This window comes from Bos mutus, chromosome 5 (genome assembly GCF_027580195.1).
Source record: "Bos mutus isolate GX-2022 chromosome 5, NWIPB_WYAK_1.1, whole genome shotgun sequence".
NCBI classification, from domain to species: Eukaryota; Metazoa; Chordata; class Mammalia; order Artiodactyla; family Bovidae; genus Bos; species Bos mutus.
The window spans coordinates 105,748,615-105,768,939 of record NC_091621.1 but is presented as its reverse complement, the minus strand read 5'-3'; the positions used below and the strand labels follow the sequence as shown (position 1 = coordinate 105,768,939).

Here is a 20,325-nt window from a genome sequence, read left to right as displayed (position 1 = left end):
AGTCTTGCCTGGAGAATCCCAGGGACGGGGGAGCCTGGTGTGCTGCCGTCTATGGGGTCACACAGAGTGGGACACGACTGAAACGACTTAGCAGCAGCAGCAACAGCCTGATTTTGGGGGGAGTATTCAGTCCTTTGTCATTAACTGTGCTGTTACTGTTTAGTCACTAAATTGCGACGGACTCTTTTGCAACCCCATGGACTATAGCCTGCCAGGTTCCTCTGTCCATGGGATTTCCCAGGCAAGAATGCTGGAGTGGGTTGCCATTTCCTTCTCACCTATCCTTCCTACCTATCACCTATCACCAGTTCCTTCCTACCTTCAAACCTGAGCCTCTTGCATTGGCAGGCGAATCCTTTACTAGCCATCAGGGAAGCGCAACTGTGCTGTTAGCTTTGGGTTTATCATAAAGGCCCTTTATCAGGTTAGGGAATTTCCTTTCTATTCCTAGTTGGTTGAAAGTTGTTATCATGAATGAGTGTTGAATTTTTCAAATTTTTTTTTCTGCATTTATGGTCATGCAGATCTGTCCTTTGTTTCTATTAATATTGTGTGTGATGGTAACTGATCTTTTGGAAGTTAAACCAACCTTGCCATCCTGGGATGAACCTCATGTGGCCATAGCATTTAATCCTTTTTACACATTGCTAGGTTCGGTTTGCTAATATTTTTGAGAATTCTTGCAACTATATTCATGAAGGATATTGGTCTGTGGTTTTTCTTGTGATCTCTTCGTCTGGCTTTGGTATTAAGGTAACATCGGCCTCAGAGAATGAGCTGAGAAGCATGTCTTCCTTCTACACACTCTGAGTTTGTAGCAGGCAGCTATGTGTACAAGCAATCTTCCAAGTCTTCAACACAGAGGATTTGCACATTTTTGGTTAGATATATTTCTAGGTATTTGGCTTTTTTTTAAGGATTATTAGCAATAATATTTTAAAACTTCTTTTTCCAATTGCTTATTGCAGTTTATAGAAATACTACTGATCTTTGTATATTGACCCTGTATCCAATGACCTTCTCAATTCTATGATGAATTCTAATAATTTTTGTTTTTTGTTTGTTTGTTTGTTTTTTGTTTAATTCTAATAATTTTTGGAAGGTTCTTTGGGACGTTCTACTCATAAAATCATGTGAGCTGTAGATGACAACACTGAGAATGAAGTACATGAATAGGCAGGGCACAAGCTGTTTTCAGGCTAGAACATGAGCCACACCTGACTTCAACGTAAGTCAGTGGAGTGAGGGGTCCACTTAGCACGAGGGCAGAGGCACACTCAGGCAGCACACCCAGCTCCGTCGGGTGTGTGAATTGGAGAGACTGAAAGCCTGTCTTCTAACAATGCTGCGTCCTTCTCTATGGCAGGAGTGGGTCCTGCTTCCCAGGGCCACCTCTGTGGCCAAATGCCATTCCGTGCCCACTGCTGGCTCTTTCCCTCTGCTCTCCTTCTCCTACCAGGTCCCAGAACGTGGCCAAGACCCAGACAAATGATTGGCAGGCGTGGGGTGGGGGGATCCCCATTGGAAACCCCACCTCTATGGCTCTCGGTGTGTGACGGCTGTGGCTCTCCTGCGATACTCCGGAGGGTGAACTCGTTGGCAGTGGGGACTTCGCCTTATTCACCTGTGGGTTCTGTCTGGCACGGAGCAGACACTCAATTCCCCACCTTCTCCTGTGTGCGTTCATCAGTCTATTTGTCCAGAGGTACCTCAGGGACTGTTAAGTCACTGAGATTTGGCTCGGTAAGCATTATTACAGCCCTCCATTAGCGGAGGTGAAGATTTCACCATTTTTAATTAAATTACTTCTTCAATATACTAATAAAAGCTGAGGCAGGTGAACACACAGGAGCCTTCGTTTATCTTAAAGCGGTGGCCTGGTCAGTGCGCTGGCGGGCGGCTCAGTGCAGGGCGGAAGTGCACCAGCTCTGGGGGCGGCTGGTTCCAATCTCAGCCCCACCGCTCACTAGCAGGGGGAGCCTCGGGCCGGGCACTCAGCCCCAGCCTCCTTTCCTCAGCAAGTGAGGGCGAAACAAAAAGGATCAACTGAAGGTAATGACAGTGTCTCCCTGACAGAGGTATCGAGAGACTAAAGTGAGTGGACACCACAAAAATCACTGGAGACAGAGCCTGGCATGTAGAATGGGTTCCCTATTCCTGGCCGTCCTCAGAGAACAGGTTAGTAGGTGTGAAGATGAACTGTGCCTGGCGCACCAGCTACAGCATCTCCCCTGGACAAAGCAGAACCCAGAGCTCGGAATCCACGCTGTGCAGAGGCATTCTAGAGGGACAGAAGCATGCAGCTGCGGTCTCCACAGCAGAGCGCAAACCAGAACCCTCTGGCCCTCCTCCAGGCCCTGGGAGCCTCCCCCGAGCCCGGCCCATGGCGGAGACTGTCCCGGGGTGGCGGGCTTGGCCGGGGGACCCGGAGGCCAGGGGATTCCTCTTCTGTGTTTGAGCCTGAGGCAAAGTAGTTCACTGCACTCCTGGTTATTTACTAGAGATTCAGTAATCGGATGTGCTCAGTAAATAACTAACGCGTGAGACGTGGTTCTGAACCAAAGGCATCCGAATGCTGCTTTCTAAAATGAACGTGAAAGGGGGCAGGAGCTAATGTTTAAAGCAACATCATGGACAAGCCTCCCTTTGCAGGACAGGGAAGCAATTAAACAGACTATTCTGGGACTAAGAAAATGTTCCCATTCAGGGCTACAAGTTGGTTATGAACCCGTGGGGATGGGAGGAAAGCTTGACGGTCAAGGTTAGTCCTTAATTGTACAGCTAATGGTGACGAGTCACTCCATCCTTAACAATCTTGACACATGTTGCTCTCAGCCCCCGGCATTCATCTCACTACATTGCAGTAAACTTTATGTCCCCCATCTTCCCAACTAGACCCAGCTCTTGAGGTCAGGCTTTGCATCCCTGAGCACTCAGAAGAAGTGCCAGCATATAATGGTGGTGGTGGTTTAGTCGCTAAGTTCTGTCCAACTCTTGCAAGCCTGTGGACTGCAGCCCACCAGGCTCTTCTGTCCATGCGATTTCCCAGGCAATAAAACTAGAGTGGGTTGTCATTTCCTTCTCCAGAGAATCTTCCCCACCCAGGGATCAAACCTGCATCTCCTGCATTGCAGGCAGATTCTTTACCACTGAGCCACCTGAGAAGCCCATAGCATTTAATGGGAGCTCAAAAATATTTGTTGAGTGATAAATTAATGAGTATACAGTTTTTTATTGGTCCTGTTGAGTGTTAGCCTTCCTCACAACAGTGAGTTTTTCACGAGTTTCAAAATCTTACAGACTTGATGAGCAGCAGTGCTTTCTTCAACGATGAATCGTGATCTTCATGTCTAAATAACTTCGTGATAACGTTTTCCTTGTGAACCTGATTTCTAAAGTTGATGCTACAAAATAAGAGAAAGACAGGAATAAGGTTATGTTCTTGACCTTTGTTCTTAACGCAAAAAAAAAAAAAAAGAAAAAAGAAAAAGAAAACCACCCTAACAACGTCTATACTAACGCTTTATTTCTGGATGGCTCCTCTTCCAAAAAGTGTCACATGCTCGTGTGGGCCCATCTGTCACTCAGTCAACGCGGTACCTAATCAGGGAGCCAGCTTGCAGGCAGTTCCCACAGGCGCCAATTAGTCTTGCAGCCCCATCACTCTCCCCTTCCCTTGCCGAATAGTCGTGGCCAGCCGTCTGGCCAGTTCGGGCCTTTGGTCTCAAAAAAAGACCAGGAAAGACGCTGAGATCACGGTTGAGAACAAACTGATCACTGTTGAGATCAGTGCCGAAAGCAGCACCTCCTTGTAGAGGCAGCGTGTTGCAGCCCACTCGCCGACATCATCACCGAGGACGTCACCTTCACAAGCTGTCCCTCGCCGCTGACAGCGGCCGTGACCGCCAGGACCACCTCTGTTATCAGACCCGTCTCCCTCACTTGCCTCTTGCTTTCATCCCCCGAGATCAGGGCCAGCAGCCTGCATGTATGCTTGGAGGCCCGTGATCATCCACCGGGGAGATCAGAGCCATCTTCACCAGGGATTCTGATCACAGCGGAGGCTGAAGAACCTCCTGGCAATATACACTTGCCAGCCTCCCTTTCCAGGGTTCAATTAGACGGTTTGACATGTCCCACGAAATAAAGAATGGTGGTGAGTCAGACTGGCTCTGAACACCTCTCAGATCATTTAGGAGAGTTCACTGCTGCATCTATACAGCCATCTTAGCTTTTTCCAGTTGTACGAGAACAATCAAACACATACACCCCTGCCACCACTTTTACGGAACATAGGAAGTAGCAGAAATGCTGGGTCTGAGTTCTTCGTGTGACTTGGAACCTGGCTTTTCTGAAGACCACAAACACTGGCATGAATGGGTATGTTTGCACCAGTTTTGTCTCCCACAGTACCATTGACACTGGGGCCAGACAGTTCTTTGTTGCGGGGGTAGGAGGGGAGAGGGGTGGAGGTCCCGTGCTGTGCACTGAGGGATGCTTAGCAGCATCTCCGGGCTGCATCCAGTGGAGAGTGGTAGCACCCCTGCCCCAGCTGGGACAATACATTGCGAAATATCTCCTTGGGGGCCAAGACGGTCCCCAGTTGAGAACTACTCTTTCAAAGTAAATAAAGTTCACAGGTTAATTTGTACAGTCCTGAACAAGGTGCTGTGGGACAAGAAAACTATAAAGAAATAGAAGTAACTTCACTTAAGAAATGAACTCATAGAACTGCATGTATGGGGGGTGGGGTGTGGTGAGGGGCGAGGGGCTCTGAATACCTGGAAGGCTGGTGACCAGGGCAGTTCATTAAATATTCATAAACCCTGAGACAGGGATTGGACCTAGTGAAATGGGAATGAACGCTGTGGTATATTTCACTTTACAATAGAGCGTAGTGCTTTCAATGAACGTGCTGAGGTTATAAAGGCTGTTTTTTTTTCTTTAAGATTCATATAGGGCGATCATTACAGGGTACACATCAACACACACAAAATAGCTCTTAGAGCGAAAGTCTAAATGCTAACATGTCATGTTATTAAGTGTTTTTTTATGTTTCGGGGCCCCCACCACAATTTATGTGATAATGTAAATCTCAAGTTATAATAGACATTAGAATGAAAATGAAAATAATGGCACTCAAGGCAAATAATCCACAGTATATGCACCATGCAGAGTGTGGCTGGAAAACAAGTTAGCATACATTGCTCTTTTGCAGATAACATTTTAGAACTTCGTGTTTATACCCAGTTCTACAAGAAGATACTTAGTGCTCAGAGGACATTCAGGCTCCGATTCCGCCTCCATGACTCATGAAGCCTGTGATCTAGTGAAGACTCCCTTAATGTCTTATTTTGCCATCTAGAAGTTGGAATAATAATTATACCTACCTTACAGTTTAAGGTAATTTTAAATAAGAAAAATATATGGAAAATAATTTGTAAGCTATACATCATTATGTAAAAGCCTAATTATTCAATGCAGACTAATTTGTCATTCAATAAATGAAGAAAAAGTAATTTGAATATTCTCTAACCTTTTGCATATTATGATATGTGTAACCAAACTTTAGTTTTTTTTCTTTTACATACCTATTTCTTTTTGTCAAGGGAGCTTTATTGCTAGCTTCATATTGAGGTTCATAAAATGATGTTAAAAATTGCTTCCAATTGACTTTAGTGGTGGTTTTAAGTCCAAATCTGGATTAGAAAAAACAAAGATAGTATTTCAAACAATTTTTTCTATAACACTGCATGGATTAGGTGCTTACTATTGAACTAAAATGGCAGCAGTGAATTTACATGAAATTTTGTATATAAGGTAAACAAAATAATTCAGTAAAATAATACTGCAAATTGATTTTTTAAAAGCAAGGAAAAAACAAACTGACTGTACATCTCCATGTCTCTATATTCTATTCGCAGTAACATACATTGAAGGGAGAAACAAAGGGATTTGATTAAAATTCTAATGCTCCTGAAATAATTCTTTCAAACTCATTATTTGAAGAGTTCGATTGGAGTGGTATGCAGAATAAAAGCCCCAAGATGTTCCTGTTCCAGGTCCAGAAAACAGAGGAATACGAGCGAAAATCTGGGGTGCAAAGCTTTAGATATGTCTGAGAGACCCCCAAGCCTTAAGCAGGATGGGCAATGTGTACCCACATCTCAAGCCTTGTGGGAAGAAGAGTTCTACCTGGGCGCTCCTGCCATGGAGGGTCCCGTGTATCAGAGAACAGAAATCATGTAGATGGGAGACGAGCTGCTCAGCCGTTGACCGAAAATGGCGGCGGGCAGCGTGGGTGTTGGCAAGACTGCTGGCTTACTCTCAGAGTCGGCAGGGAAACAACGCGGAGGATCTCCTGTGAGTCTCACATGGGCCCCGCGCGGGAGAGCACACACACGGACACGGGGCCATCTAGGTCCTGCCCAAGAAGGCCACTTGGGAGAACGGGCCTTAGTAAAGGGAGGCTTTCCTTCCCTGCCTCCAGGTTGCCAGGGGCCGAGGAGGGAAGAAGTAAGTGATCAGCTGAGATGGAGATGCATTTGCCTTCATCAAAGAACTGCAGCCGTGAGAGCCAAGTGCAAAACCCAGAGAGACCCAGCAAGAGCTCTCCTGAAAGGAAACCCCTGCAGACAAAAGACACTTGCTAGGCCCAGAGAATGCAGTTTCCAGCTCACAGGAGAGCCAGTCCAGTACGAACATTCCTGCTCCCCTTTTTTCCTCTCCTTCCTCTGGGCACTTCCGCCCTGAAGGAGTCAGAACCCAAGTTTGCAATATGGGGAAGGAAGAGAAGTGCCAAGTGGGGAGAGGGGAAGAGGCCACTTGTGCCCCCAGCAGGCCCCGACTGGGCCAGGAACACGATTCACATTTAAATCAGGTCTACAGCTTTGACCATGATCTGTGACTAACTATTGCAACTAGTAAGCTGGGGCTGTTTGTGTGATCGAGACAAACAGAAAAATCAAAGTCTGCTCATACTTTTCATCCAGGGGGAAAAGAACTAACCAACTGAGGAAATACAAAGGGACAGTGGGAAACAAGCTTAAGCTGCCTAAGACTGTAGTGGGCTTCCCAGGTGGCGCTCGTGGGCAAGAGCCTGCCTGCCAATGCAGACAGACGTCAGAGACAAAGGTTCGGTCCCTGATGAAGCTTCAGTCCCTGAGTTGGGAAGATCCCCTGGAGGAGGGCACGGCAACCCACTCTAGTATTCTCGCCTGGAGAATCCCTTGAGGGAAGAGCCCAGCAGGCTGCAGTCCATAGGGTTGCAGAGTTGGACTCGACTGAGTGACTTAGCACTCACACACACACACACACACTCAAGACTGTAGTACTGCCATCTCAACTGAGGTTTACATTTGCACCCGTCCACCCAACTGTCCATCCATTCATACATTCACGTGTGGTGCCAAGCTACCATCATTTCTCACTCGGATCTTTGTGATAGCTCACTGGTCTCTTGTACCTATTGTTGCCTTCCACTGAAGTATTTTCACACTTTAATCAGCCTGCTCTTTTTGAAGTGCAAATGTGATCACTCTTTTGCTTAAAATCTTTCCACAACTCCCCATTACTCTTAGGACAAAAATTACAGCCCTTCAGTAAGCACAGCCTGCACAGTTGGACCCTATTCACACCTCCGACTTTATCCCGTACCATGCTGCCCCTCGCTCTCAGCTCCTTAGATTCCTCAGAACGCTTGTGCTCTTCTTGCCGCAGGTTCCTTAAACTCGCTGCTGCCTTTGCTAACTGCCACCTTCCCCCTCACTATCTCCCACACTTTAGGTAGTTAATTCTACTCCTCTTGCAAGCCTCAACTGAATCATCACTCTCTCAAGGAAGCCTCCCCTTTTTTCCCTAGGAAGGGCTGTTTGTCCTGCAGCACCATGTCTCTATCCTCTATTGCATTTATCACCACCTAAGAATTAGTATCATCAGTGGCTAACACTTGTATACCACTTCAGTTATGATTACTTTATACCAGCTAATGCTGACTGGTTATTGCTTCTGCTCTTAGCACCACGTACGTGGTCATGAGAAAGAGTAATTGATTGACTAAGTGATTTCATCAGGTGTACAATAAGTAGATTGTGACAGTGGTTTAATGCCTTGCTATTAACATACAAAACAAAGTTTCATCTTTCCTACTCAAACTTTCTTTTCCAGACTTCAAGCACTATTTTGATACAGTTTGCTAATGCTATATATTTTCACCTTAAATTTAAAGGTGAAAATTAAAAAGTTACAAATTAATTTTCTATATTGGAAACATTGTGACTACTATTAAAAATATGATCAGCTGCATATATTATGTTTAGGAAATTACCTTGCTCTTTGGGAAAAATATCACTCTATATAGTACAGAAAAATAAACTCAAAAGAGATTAAAAAGTTAAACATAAAAACTAGGATCATTGAAAAATAGAAAAAAACTAGGTGTATATTTATCTGGTATTTGAATAACAATGGATTTTTAAACAAAACTGAAGAGAAGAAATCGCAAACTTATTTATTTAATTACATCAAAATAATAAATTTCTGTATATCAGAAATATTATAAGTTTGAACCAAACAATAGTCTTACAAAGTTACCTTTCATGATGATGCATAACAAATTGTTAATATTTTTAAAACATAAAGTGCTTTACAAATTAATATGAAAATATTAACTTGACTTCTTCTAGTAATGGTGGAGTAAGATCCTTCTGGACCAATCGTCTTAGAGATGATCACAATGACTCTGAATGTAATACCAAAAGCAGCTGCCTAAAAGCACTTCAGGGGTTTCTCTGTGGCCCAGCTGGTAAAGCATCTGCCTGCAATGCAGGAGACCAGGGTTCCATTCCTGGAAAGGAATGACTACCCACTCCAGTATTCTTGCTTGGAGAAGCCCATGGACAGAGGAGCCTGGAATCCACGAGGTTGCAAAGAGTCAGACAAAACTGAGCAACTAAGCATGTCACACAAAGGGACTAAAGAGTGAACTCTGGTGGGAAATCTATGCTGAGAAGAGAGGAGTTGTAAGAATATTTTCAGTGCATCTAACCCAGGCTAGGGTACTGTAACATGAGGGATAGCAAAGGCACCAGTAGGAAAAAAAAAAGTGGTCTTTGTAGCTTAGAAAACTAGAAGATTAATAAGCCCAGATAAACTGTAAACCTCGAGAGAAAGAGAAATCCTGGAAAAGAAGGGGCCAGAGAGGGATCCCCAAATTCTGTCTCACCACATTTCTGGCTGGTTTCTGAATCTCACATGATCAGGACCTACTAAAAAGTGTAGCTAAACACAAAAAGTCTGAATTAAAATCGGAACTGCCGCCCAAGAAACAGAATATGCAGCTTGAGTTCAATTAAGATAAGTGCCTACCAAAACAAAAGAAACCACACTCATTGAAAAATTATTATAACAGAAGTTAGAGTTTCCACGATTTAACATTCAAACTTTCTAAGATAGAATCTAAAATTGCAGGAATATGAAAAACCAGGAAAATGAAACATTAGTAAGGAGAGAAACAAAGTCAATCGAGAGGAATCCCAAATAACCCAAATGGTGGTGTTACCAGACAAGAATTTTTAAAGCAATGATTATAAGCATCATCAAAGATATAAATGAAAACATGCCTAAAATGAGTCAAAAGATAGGAAATCTCACAGAGAAGGGGATATAATAAAAAGAATTAGGCAGAAATTTTACAATTATGAAAATCCTACCTGAAATTTTTAAAAAAAATCACTTGATGGAATTAACAAAATAATGGAGAAGACAGAAGGGAGAAAGAGTGAATATAAATACAAATCAACCAAAACCACCAAATATAACACACACAGAATACACATATATTTATAAAATGAATAGAGCTTCAAAGACAAGACAGTCTTACATACATGTAATTGCAGTCACAGAAGGAAAAGAGAGAATAGGATAGGAAAAAGAATCTTGAGGACATAAGAGCCAAAATTTCCCCCAAATTTGATTAAGATATACATTTACAGATTTAAGATGCTCACAAACACTAAGCAGTTGCTGCGTGACACAAGCCAGGCCAGGGCACAGTACAGTCACGAAGCTGAGAGTCAGCGAGGCGAGAGAGCCGTCACACACACGAGGACGACAGTCTAACAGGCGACTCCTCATTCCAAACAATGGAAACCAAAAGGAGCGCGGCAGAACAATGAAGTGCTGAAAGAAAGATCGGTTACAGAGCGTTCCGTCTAAGAAGAGATCACTCAAAACTGCAGGAGAAATAAAGACTTCTCGAAATAAAAGAAACCTAAGGGAATCCATCTTTAGTACACATAGTTCAGTCGCTCAGTCATGTCCAACTCTGCGCAACCCCATGGACTGCAGCATGCCAGGCCTCCCTGTCCATCACCAACTCCCGGAGCCTACTCAAACTCATGTCCATCGAGTCAGGGATGTCATCCAATATCTCATCCTCTGTCATTCCCTTCTCCTCCTGCCCCCAATCCCTCCCAGCATCAGGGTCTTTTCAAATGCGTCAGTTCTTCGCATCAGGTGGCCAAAGTACTGGAGTTTCAGCTTCAGCATCAGTCCTTCCAACGAATATTCAGGACTGATTTCCTTTAGGATGGACTGGTTGGATCTCCTTTCAGTCCAAGGGATTCTCAAGAGTCTTCTCCAACACCACAGTTCAAAAGCATCAATTCTTCACCACTCAGCTTTCTTTATAGTCCAACTCTCATATCCATACATGACTACTGGAAAAACCATAGCTTTGACTAGATGAACCTTTGAAAGCAAAGTAATGTCTCTGCTTTTTAATATGCTGTCTAGGTTGGTCACAGCTTTTCTTCCAAGGAGCCAGTGTCTTTTAATTTCAAAGCTGCAGTCACCATCAGCAGTGATTTTGAAGCCCCCAAAAATAAAGTCTCTGACTGTTTCCATTGTTTCCCCATCTATTTGCCATGAAGTGACGGGACCAGATGCCATGATCTTAGTTTTCTGAATATTGAGTTTTAAGCCAACTTTTTCATGCTCCTCTTTCACTTTCATCAGGAGGCTCTTTAATTCTTCTTCACTTTCTGCCATTAGCATGGTGTCATCTTCATGTCTCATGTTATTGATATTTCTCCCAGCAATCTTGATTCCAGCTTGTGCTTCATCCAGCCCAGCATTTCTCATGATGTACTCTGATATAAGTTAAATAAGCAGGGTGACAATATACAGCCTTGACGTACTCCTTTCCCGATTTGGAGTCAGTACACATATTCCTCAACAAGGGAAGTTCTTTAGGCTGAACAAAAATGATAGCAGCCAGAGCCCTTGGCTCCTCAGAAGGAATAAAAAGAGCATCAGACATAATTAAGACGGAATGAAAGTGAAGTTGCTCAGTCATGACTGACTCTGTGACCCCGTGGACTGAAGCCTATCAGGCTCTTCTGTCCATGGAACCTTCCAGACAAGAGTACTGGAGTGGGTTGCCATTTCCTTCTCCAGGGGATCTCTTTGACCCAGGGATCGAACCCAGGTCTCCCACATTGCAGACAGATGCTTTACCTTCTGAGCCACCAAGGAAACCCAAGATGAAATGAAATTTACTGAAAAACACAAATTACCAAAAATGACCCAAGAAGAAACAGAAAACTTGAATAGTTCTATATAATTTTTTAATTGAAATTTGTAATTCAAAACAGTCCCCTAAAGAAAACTTCAAACCTAAATGGCTTCTCAGATGAGCTCTATCAAACATTTAAGGAAAACGGTAGCAGTAGTAATAATGACGGCAGCAGTAGCAGCAATGCCAGTCAGAAAACGGAGGGGAAGGAAACAGATCCCAACACATTTCCCAGGCCAGTGCTAGCCTCTCAAAACAAATGTATAAGAAAAGACAGCTTTAGACAAATCGTCACTCATGAAAAAAAGATACCAAAAAAAACCTTAACAAATTTTAGCAAATAAAATTGAACAGTATATACATGGGATAATCTATCAGGGCCAAGTGGGGTTTAATCCCAGGATGCAAAATTGGCTTAGCATCTGAAAATCAATCCATGTAATTCACAATATTAATGGGATAATGGAGAAGTACATGATCGTCAGAATAGATGCAGGAAAACATTTGACAAAAATCAACATACAGTTTTTAAAATTCAGCTAAATAGGAATAGAAAGGAAATCCCTTAACCTAATAAGGGCATCTACAAGAAATCCATGGCTGACATCACTATAGTTTAAGATGGAATGGTTTCTACCTAACATCAGGAACAAGGCAAGGGTGTCTAATCCCACCACTTTTGCTCAGCATTGTACTTAATGTCCTACTGTCATACTTAATGTCCTACCTAGTAATATATGGCAAAAAAAAAAAAAAGGCATACAGATTGCAAAGGAAGATGCAACCTTGCCTTTACTTAGAGGCACAATGTCTGTCTATTTAGGAAAAAACACTAAGGAATCCACAGTAAAAGTATTAGAACAAATTAATCAGTGAATTTAGTAAGGTCACCATATTGTAAAGTCAATAACCAAAAAAGTCAATTGTATTTGTTAGTATTAGCCATGAATAGTGAGAAAATGAAAAAATTTTTAATTCATTTACATTAGCATCAAAAAATAAAAATATTTAGGAATACATACAACATAATATGTGTAATATCTGAGCATTGTAAACAACAAAATCTTGCCTGAGGAAATTAAAGACCTAAATAAACAGAAAGATGTACCGTGCTCATGGAATGGAAAACAATATTATTAAAGTGAAAAAATCTTCCCAATGTACTCAGAAAAGTGGCAAATCTCCCCAATGTTACTTAACAAAATTTTAGCAAACTTGCTTTCTTTCTTTTTTAAAAAAACATATTGACAAGCTGAATGAATATACAGGAAGGCAAAGAACCTTCAATAGTCAAACAATTTTGAAAGAAAAGAACAAGTGTAGAGGACTTACACAAGTAAATTTCAAGACTTACTATTTAGCTACAGTAATCAAGACAACAGTGTGGCACTGTTTCAAGATGTATTCTTACAACTTCTGGAAGAGGACAGAGTCCAGAAACATACTCACACGTATGCGGTCAATTAATTTTTGACAAAGGTGCAAAGTAATTCATTAGGGAAATGATCGCCTTTTCAACAAATGAATATCTGTGCAGGAACAGAATGAACCTTGACCTCATACCATATACAAAAATTAACTAGAGATGGACCTAAATGTAGGAGCTAAAATTATTAAACTTCTAGAAGAAAAGATAAGGCAAGATAAAATCCTTGTGCTATTGGGTTAGGCAAAGGTTTCTGAAAATGAACTCCCCAAAAATTACCCATAAAAATTTTAATGGATAAAATGTACTTCATCAAAACAAAAATACTTCTGTACTTCAAAAGACCACGTTAAGAAAATGAAAAAGCAAGCCATACTGAACAAAGATATTTGAAAAACATGTATGTGACAGAGAGCTAATATCCTGAACACATAAAGAGGAGCACAAGTGGTAAGAATACACCCGCCAACGCAGGAGACATGGGGCAACTGAACGTGCACACACCAGTAACAGGGAGAGAAACGATCCTGTAAAAATAGACAAATGCTTTGCACATCCACTTAACAAAAGGAGAGATACAAATGGCCAATAATCACACGAAGAGAGTCTCAAAATCATTAGTCATCAGAAAAAATAGGAGTTAAAAATAGAAATAGCTCTACACAAACTGCTGCTGCTGCTGCTAAGTCGCTTCAGTCATGTCCAACTCTGTGCGACCCCATAGACGGCAGCGCACCAGGCTCCCCCGTCCCTGGGATTCTCCAGGCAAGAACACTGGAGTGGGTTGCCATTTCCTCCTCCAATGCAGGAAAGTGAAAAGTCAAAGTGAAGTCGCTCAGTCGTGTCCGACTCTTAGCGACCCCATGGACTGCAGCCTGCCAGGCTCCTCCGTCCATGGGATTTTCCAGGCAAGAGTACTGGAGTGGAGTGCCATTGCCTTTTCCACTACACAAACTAGAATGGCTAAAATTAGGAAGACTGGCAGTACCGAAGCTTCGGTGAGGAAGTGAAGCATCTGGCTTTCTTACATATTGCTGGTGGAACTGCAAAGCGATACAGTGACTTTGGAAAGTGGTTTGACAGCGTCTGATAAATTTAAGATCCACTCATCACTGTTGTTGCTGTTTAGTCTCTAAGTCGTATCCCACTGTTTTCCGACCCCCTGGACTGTAGCCCGCCAGGCTCTTCAGCCCATGGGATTTCCCAGGCCAAAAAACTGGAGTGGATTGCCATTTCCTTCTCCCGGGATCTTCTCCACCCAGGGTTCGAACCTGAGTCTCCTGTATTGGTAGGTGGATTCTTTACCACTGAGCTACCTAGAAGGCCCACATTCATCATACAACCCAGCAATTTTACTACTAAGTATTTCACCCAAGAGAAATAAAAACATATCCACACAAAATGAGACCTGTATGTGAATGTTCATAGCAACGCTTTCTACAATGTCCCCAAACTGAAAACAATCCAGATGTCTATCAATGGCTGAGTAGATAAACAAATTGGGGAATATCCATGGGATACTACTCAGCAAAAACAATCAGTGGAACATTTAGATGTGCAGCAACATGGATGAATCTTAAAACTTGGAAAGTGAAAGAAAAAGTAGTCACACACAAAAGACCGCATATCCCATTTGTGAGCACGCCAAAAAATAACCAAACTGTAGAGACAGTGACAGAGAGCAGACCAGCGGTCCTGGGGCCGAGAGGTCAGGGGAGGGACTGCTTTCAAAGTGCAGGAGCACAGCACAGGGTGACGGAGCGTTCCATACATTTACTCAGGGAGTGGTTACTAAACACACACAGTTGCCAAAACTCATTAAACTGTGTGTTAGTCACTCAGTTGTGTCCAACTCTTTGTGTCCCCATGGACTGCAGCCCGCCAGGCTTCTCTGTCCATGGGATTCTCCAGGCAAAAATACTGGAGTGGGTTGTCATTCCCTTCTCCAGGGGATCTCCCCAACCCAGGGACCGAACCCTGGTCCCCACATTGCAGGCAGGTTCTTAACAATATGAGCCACCAGGGAAGCTCATTAAGCTATACGCTTGAGAAAGAACTTTATATGACTTGTACTGGGACCACAATATTTTTGACCATTTTAGGAAATGGTCAAAGGACCTGAGCAAGCAGTTGTTCGTGAAGGAAGTACATATAACTATTAAACACGAAAAGCGTGCCAACTCCGCAGCGATCAAGGTCACATAAATCAGAATAACGACGAGGCGCTGCTCTTTCACCTATCAAATTAGCAAGTCTTTAAAGACAGCAATGTTAAATGCTGGTGAAAAGCACTCTCATGAACCTCACTCCTGAGAATAAATCAACATTTTTCTGAAGGGCATCTTAGCAAAATGGAATGTAAACCTTGGAAGCATTCAAAACCTTTGACTTAAGGGCTGACAAAACATTAGGCAGCTGTTAAAAATTAATTTCAAAGGTTTTTTTTTTAACAACATAAAAAAATCCTCCTGATGTAATATTCTGTAAGAAAACAGAACATAATTTATTTCTCATATGGCATCAACCATGTTAAGCATGTATGGAGCATGTGTACATGCACACACATAAAAATTCTGAAGGAAATAGACAAAAATATTAATAGTGGCCATCTCTGGCTATTACAATTATGGGTAATTTTTTTTATCGTTTTTTCTATTTTCTAGTTTGAGCCTGTACAGTTTTTATAATCAACATGAATAAATGTAGTTTTCAAAAAATTGAGTCAGCAGATAATTTTGCTAATCACACGAGTAACCATTATTAACCAAAGTCACAAAGGTGGATATTGCTGGGTTTTTTAATTCTTAAAAATGCCTCTGGGGACTTCCTTGGCAGTTTAGCGGTTGAGACTTCACCTTCCAATGCAGGGGGTACCGTTTCGCTCCCTGGTCAGGCAGCTAAGATCCTGCATGCCTCAGGGCCAGAAAACCAAAACATAAAACAGAAGCAACATTGAAACAAATTCAACAAGACTTTAAAAATGCCCCAGGGGCTCCTCTTATTTCCTCAGGCCCCTATCCCTCTGGATTCTGATGCTGGGAGGCCAGTATTACTCCCAATCTATCTTTCCCATCCCAGGAAGCCAGGTGGGGGTCTTATAGCAGCATGTGACTCCATCTCTGGGTTAACGAGAAGAAACATAAATTTGGTTTTCACATTCAGGATGAATAGATAGTGGCTCCAGACTAATGATAATCTCTGAAGAACCGAAGTGCCAGCATGGTGTGTAGGTCAGAGGCTTATGGAGGTGGTAGATGGAGCCGACTCAATGGACATGAGTTTGAGCAAACTCTGGGAGATAGTGGACAGGGAAGCCTGGTGTACTGCGGTCCATGGAGTCGCAATGAGTTGGACACAACTGAGCAAATGAACGACGACGAGATGGAGCTCAAGTCCACTTTACAGTGGGTCCAGTAAGAGCATCGACTCATCCCCTGGTTGCTCCTTCAGGTTCAGAAAATGTAATTGGAGTAAGTATTCTTAGTCACTGCAGAACCCTCACATTGGTTTTGCTCTCCGTGGAATAAGGGCTGTGCTGATAGGAAAGGCCAAAGAGGAGACCCCACCCTTCATAAGAGAGTGGACAAGAAGTAATACCACTTCTGTGGGTAAGTGTAGACACTCATGCCTCTGGCAACGTGTGGAGATGAGGGGTGGGAAAAGGATTGATTTCTACAACCTTCTCATTGAAATCACCTGGCCACCCATGCAAAAGCTACTAATACTTGGGTATTAGAAACTGACCGGATTATTGCAAATATAATCAGGTGATGATGGCATTCACGTGTGCAAATCCACATAGCCCCTGGCGTCTCGAACGTAGCTACGGATATTTCATAGAGCTAACATCCTAGATTTCGTGTGGGGACTTTGAGCAGCTCCTGCCTGGGGACACAAGGCTTTCATCTCTACAAAGGACCAGGGCTTTCATCCCTCCAAGGTCGCCGAGGCTGAGAATGGCCAGCGCCGGACACGTCTGTCCAGACCCACTCTCTGCCCTCCTCCCCTCTGCACAGCATCCTGGTGACCTGCTTCAACCGGCCCCTCGTGCCTCTGGCTCTCAGACGGGCTGGCCAGTGGGAGGCGGCAGCAGGACTGGATGGCAAAAGGAGAGAGCAGGCCGGTTACCCCCCAGCCCCTCCCCGCTGGGCTGAGCGTGGCTCTGGCCGCACTCCTGCTGAAGGCCTTATCTGCTCTTGGGTGGCTGCCTCCTTCAGCGACCTTCTTGCTCCTCTCACTAACTCCTTCCTCTCTTGCCCCTTCAGACCTAGGAGAGAGAAATGCTTTCCCTTCTACTGATTGCACATTTCGCCCTGCCTTCACCAGGGTAAAAGTTCCTTCGGTAAACTTACATGCCATCTGTTTTCTGCCTGGACCCTGCCCAGTGCACTGCCAGACGAAAAGGCCCACAATCGAAGAGAGAACAGCTCCCTCACACCAAAATCTCCTGGTGTTGCCCGCCGTGAGTCACAGCGTCCCCCACCCCAGTCCTGCAATTATCATCTCTCCTCCATTCCCACTGTTTTGCCCTTTCTAGAATGTCACACAAATAGAAGAAATCCTAGACGTGTGGGTTAAAAAAGGTTTGGCCAATAACTGAAAATATATCCCAGGATATTGCTTCTACACTTCATATAATTTGGGCTAAATGGCTTGCTTTTTGTTTGCATAGCTCTGCCAGGCTACTAATGTTCCCAGCATGGATGGGAAATTTCTCACCGGGAGATGCTTCTGAGTGGGGACCTGTTCACGTGATGGATGGATGAAGCCCAGGCTCTGGTGAACGTGCAAGTCACAGCATTTATTCCATCCTCTCAACTCTCCCGCAAACCTCATTCTTCATATTTAAACACTGGTTTTGTTTTTAATAGATCTATTTTATATAAAAGGCTAGGCGACAATGAAAAGCACAGCATGTTAGTAATAAAGGTCAAGATATCAGTTCAATTACAGCCTACCATTACATTAGAATATATATATATATGGAAAATAGCTTTTAACGTCCCTAACATTTTATTTAGATCAAGATTTTATGTCTCATTACCAAGCTGTTAAGAGTTGTTAATTTAGGTCCTAGATCTGGAGTATTTTTTAAAAATAAACTTTAAAAAAATGCCTATTTTTTTTCTTTCCATTCTTAAATGTGATAGGAGAATAATTTCTGAAATCATTTTGTAGGGCATGAGAGTTTAGATTTTATTTTACTTCCTCCTTTATTCTTTTCTGTATTGTTTGCCTTAAAAAAGGGATGAGTTTTAAAACTTTATCTCTCAATTTCAAGTGCAGTAAAAATGGGTTTGCGTGTACACATTTACACAAATTTATCACACGTGTAGATTCACAGAACCACCGCCCCACACAGAACCCAGGACTGCCTCATCCTCCACAGCCTCCCTGCTGCTGGCCCTCTGGAGTCAGGCCCTCCCCCACCATTCACGCTGGAGTGATGAGGGTCTCCTCTCGCCCACCATGGGATAACTAGGCTCCTACGGTAGGAGCCTTTGAGACTGGGTAGTGATAAGGGTCTCCTCTCGCCCACCATGGGATAACCAGGCTCCTGCGGTAGGAACCTTCGAGACTGGGTTCTCTCATGCAGCACGTCTCTGAGAGTCATCCATGTGTAGGTATCAATAGTTCTTTCCTTCTTGTTGCTGAGAAATAGTCTATCGTGTAGATGTAAAGCAGCTTGCTGATCCAATCACCTGCTGAGGTACCTTGGGCTGGTTCCAGTTTGGGGTGATTATAAATAGAGCTGTCAACAGTCATGCACAGGTTTCTTAATGAACCCTTAAATCACTGTTTAAACACAAAAGTCATGCAGAATATGTCCAGTGCAATCATGGGCACGTCCTGGTATGTTAACAAAAAGACTAAGCCTAAATTTTAGAAGACGACTCGCGGCTTCTTGTGATGCTCAGATTACAAACATTGAGAGGAATTAGAGAGTTTCCTCTAGCAACACCAGGTGTCCCAACCACCTTCTGGGGGGCTTGAGAGGAGAGCACGGGAAAGCAGAGGTCAGCACCAGGCAGGGGTCCCCCCAGTGCCACCTGCCGGGAACACGAGTCCCTTTTCTCATTCACCCTTCGGAGGCCACTGCTTTCACGGCAGAAGCAGATTCTCCCTTCTTAGCTTAGAAAGTGACGCAATCAGGGGTAAGTCCTTCAACAGTCACTATGTAACTCAAGAAACAGATGAGAAACAAAGAACCGTGACAGTGTGGGGACCTCCGTGTTCTCTCCCAAGATTTCACAGAAAACAGGGCTGTCGGATGGCCAACCGCAGACAGAACCGTGGACAGAAATGTTCCGGCTCAAGAGAAATCTACAGAGTGGCGGGACAGAATACAGAAACACACATTAAACCAAATTATGGATAAGTTAATGGCACAACGTGGACATTAAAAACAACGGGAGGGAAAGGATTACATAAAAAGTGGTGGTGTAAATAAATTATATGTTTGGAAAAAAATATTTTAGTTGGGACACCCATCTTACTTCAGGAGGGACTGAAGCGTTTTGTGTTCAAAGAAATGGAAAAACAAGCAGGGTAGAAAAGAGTTTTTATCAAGCCTAGACAAGAATGATAACTGGTAGAAGCAACAGAAGACGTTGCAAAGGACAAAGATTAGTGCATTTGATGATGTTAAAATGTAAACTTCTAAACAATGAGGAATCACAATGAAAGCGAAAAAGCAAGCTGGGAAAAACAGCTGCAGCACCTGTGACAGAAAAGGGTTCTCTGTGAATAATGAAATAATTACAAAAAATTATTAAACAAAAAGGTGATGAAAATGACATGAAAAACCATCCGTGGGGCCATTGACCAATTAGGACCTAAAGAGCATTCTGGGCTCATGGGAAGTCCAACCTCAACAATCCCTCCAAGAGACATAAGTTAGAGCAATAAGGGGGTTACCGTTTCGCACCTCTTAGGTCATCAATATTTTAATACAATGTTAATATTTAGCACTGAAAAGAATATGAAACCGGAACCCTCACACCGCGTTGACAGCAATGTAAGTCACTGCTATCTTCCGAGAAAACAACAATTCTTGGCAATTCTTATAAAAATTCGGGAAAACATTCACACTCTGCGGGCAAATGAGACTTTTAGAAATACACTCTGAGGAAAGAAGGTGCCGGCCAAGGAGGAAGCCGTGTGCCTGAAGATGGGGTCTCTAGGTGGAATCCCCCGACAAAGCCTGTCTGCAACCCCCTCGCTTACCACAAGCCCCAGTCCCTGCCGGCCCTGCCTGCCTCCGCCGCAGGTCTCTGCCCTCTTGCTCGCTTGTCAGCTTGGCTCCAGGCACTAGCTTCTTTGA

The 20,325-nt window shown here is 43.4% G+C and overlaps 1 protein-coding gene across 4 annotated transcripts in view; it reads right to left on the bottom strand.

Moving 5' to 3' along the window:
* The window catches only part of EFCAB6 (EF-hand calcium binding domain 6), a 252,473-nt gene that overhangs the window by 136,107 nt on the left and 96,041 nt on the right, over positions 1–20,325 (bottom strand). For all 4 annotated transcript variants that reach the window (XM_070371471.1, XM_070371470.1, XM_070371472.1 and 1 more), the window contains 2 exons: positions 5,592–5,699; positions 3,299–3,404 (listed from right to left, as the gene is read on the bottom strand). In XM_070371471.1, the coding sequence (XP_070227572.1) occupies positions 3,299–3,404; positions 5,592–5,699 (214 nt within the window). The remainder of the gene's footprint in view (positions 1–3,298; positions 3,405–5,591; positions 5,700–20,325) is intronic.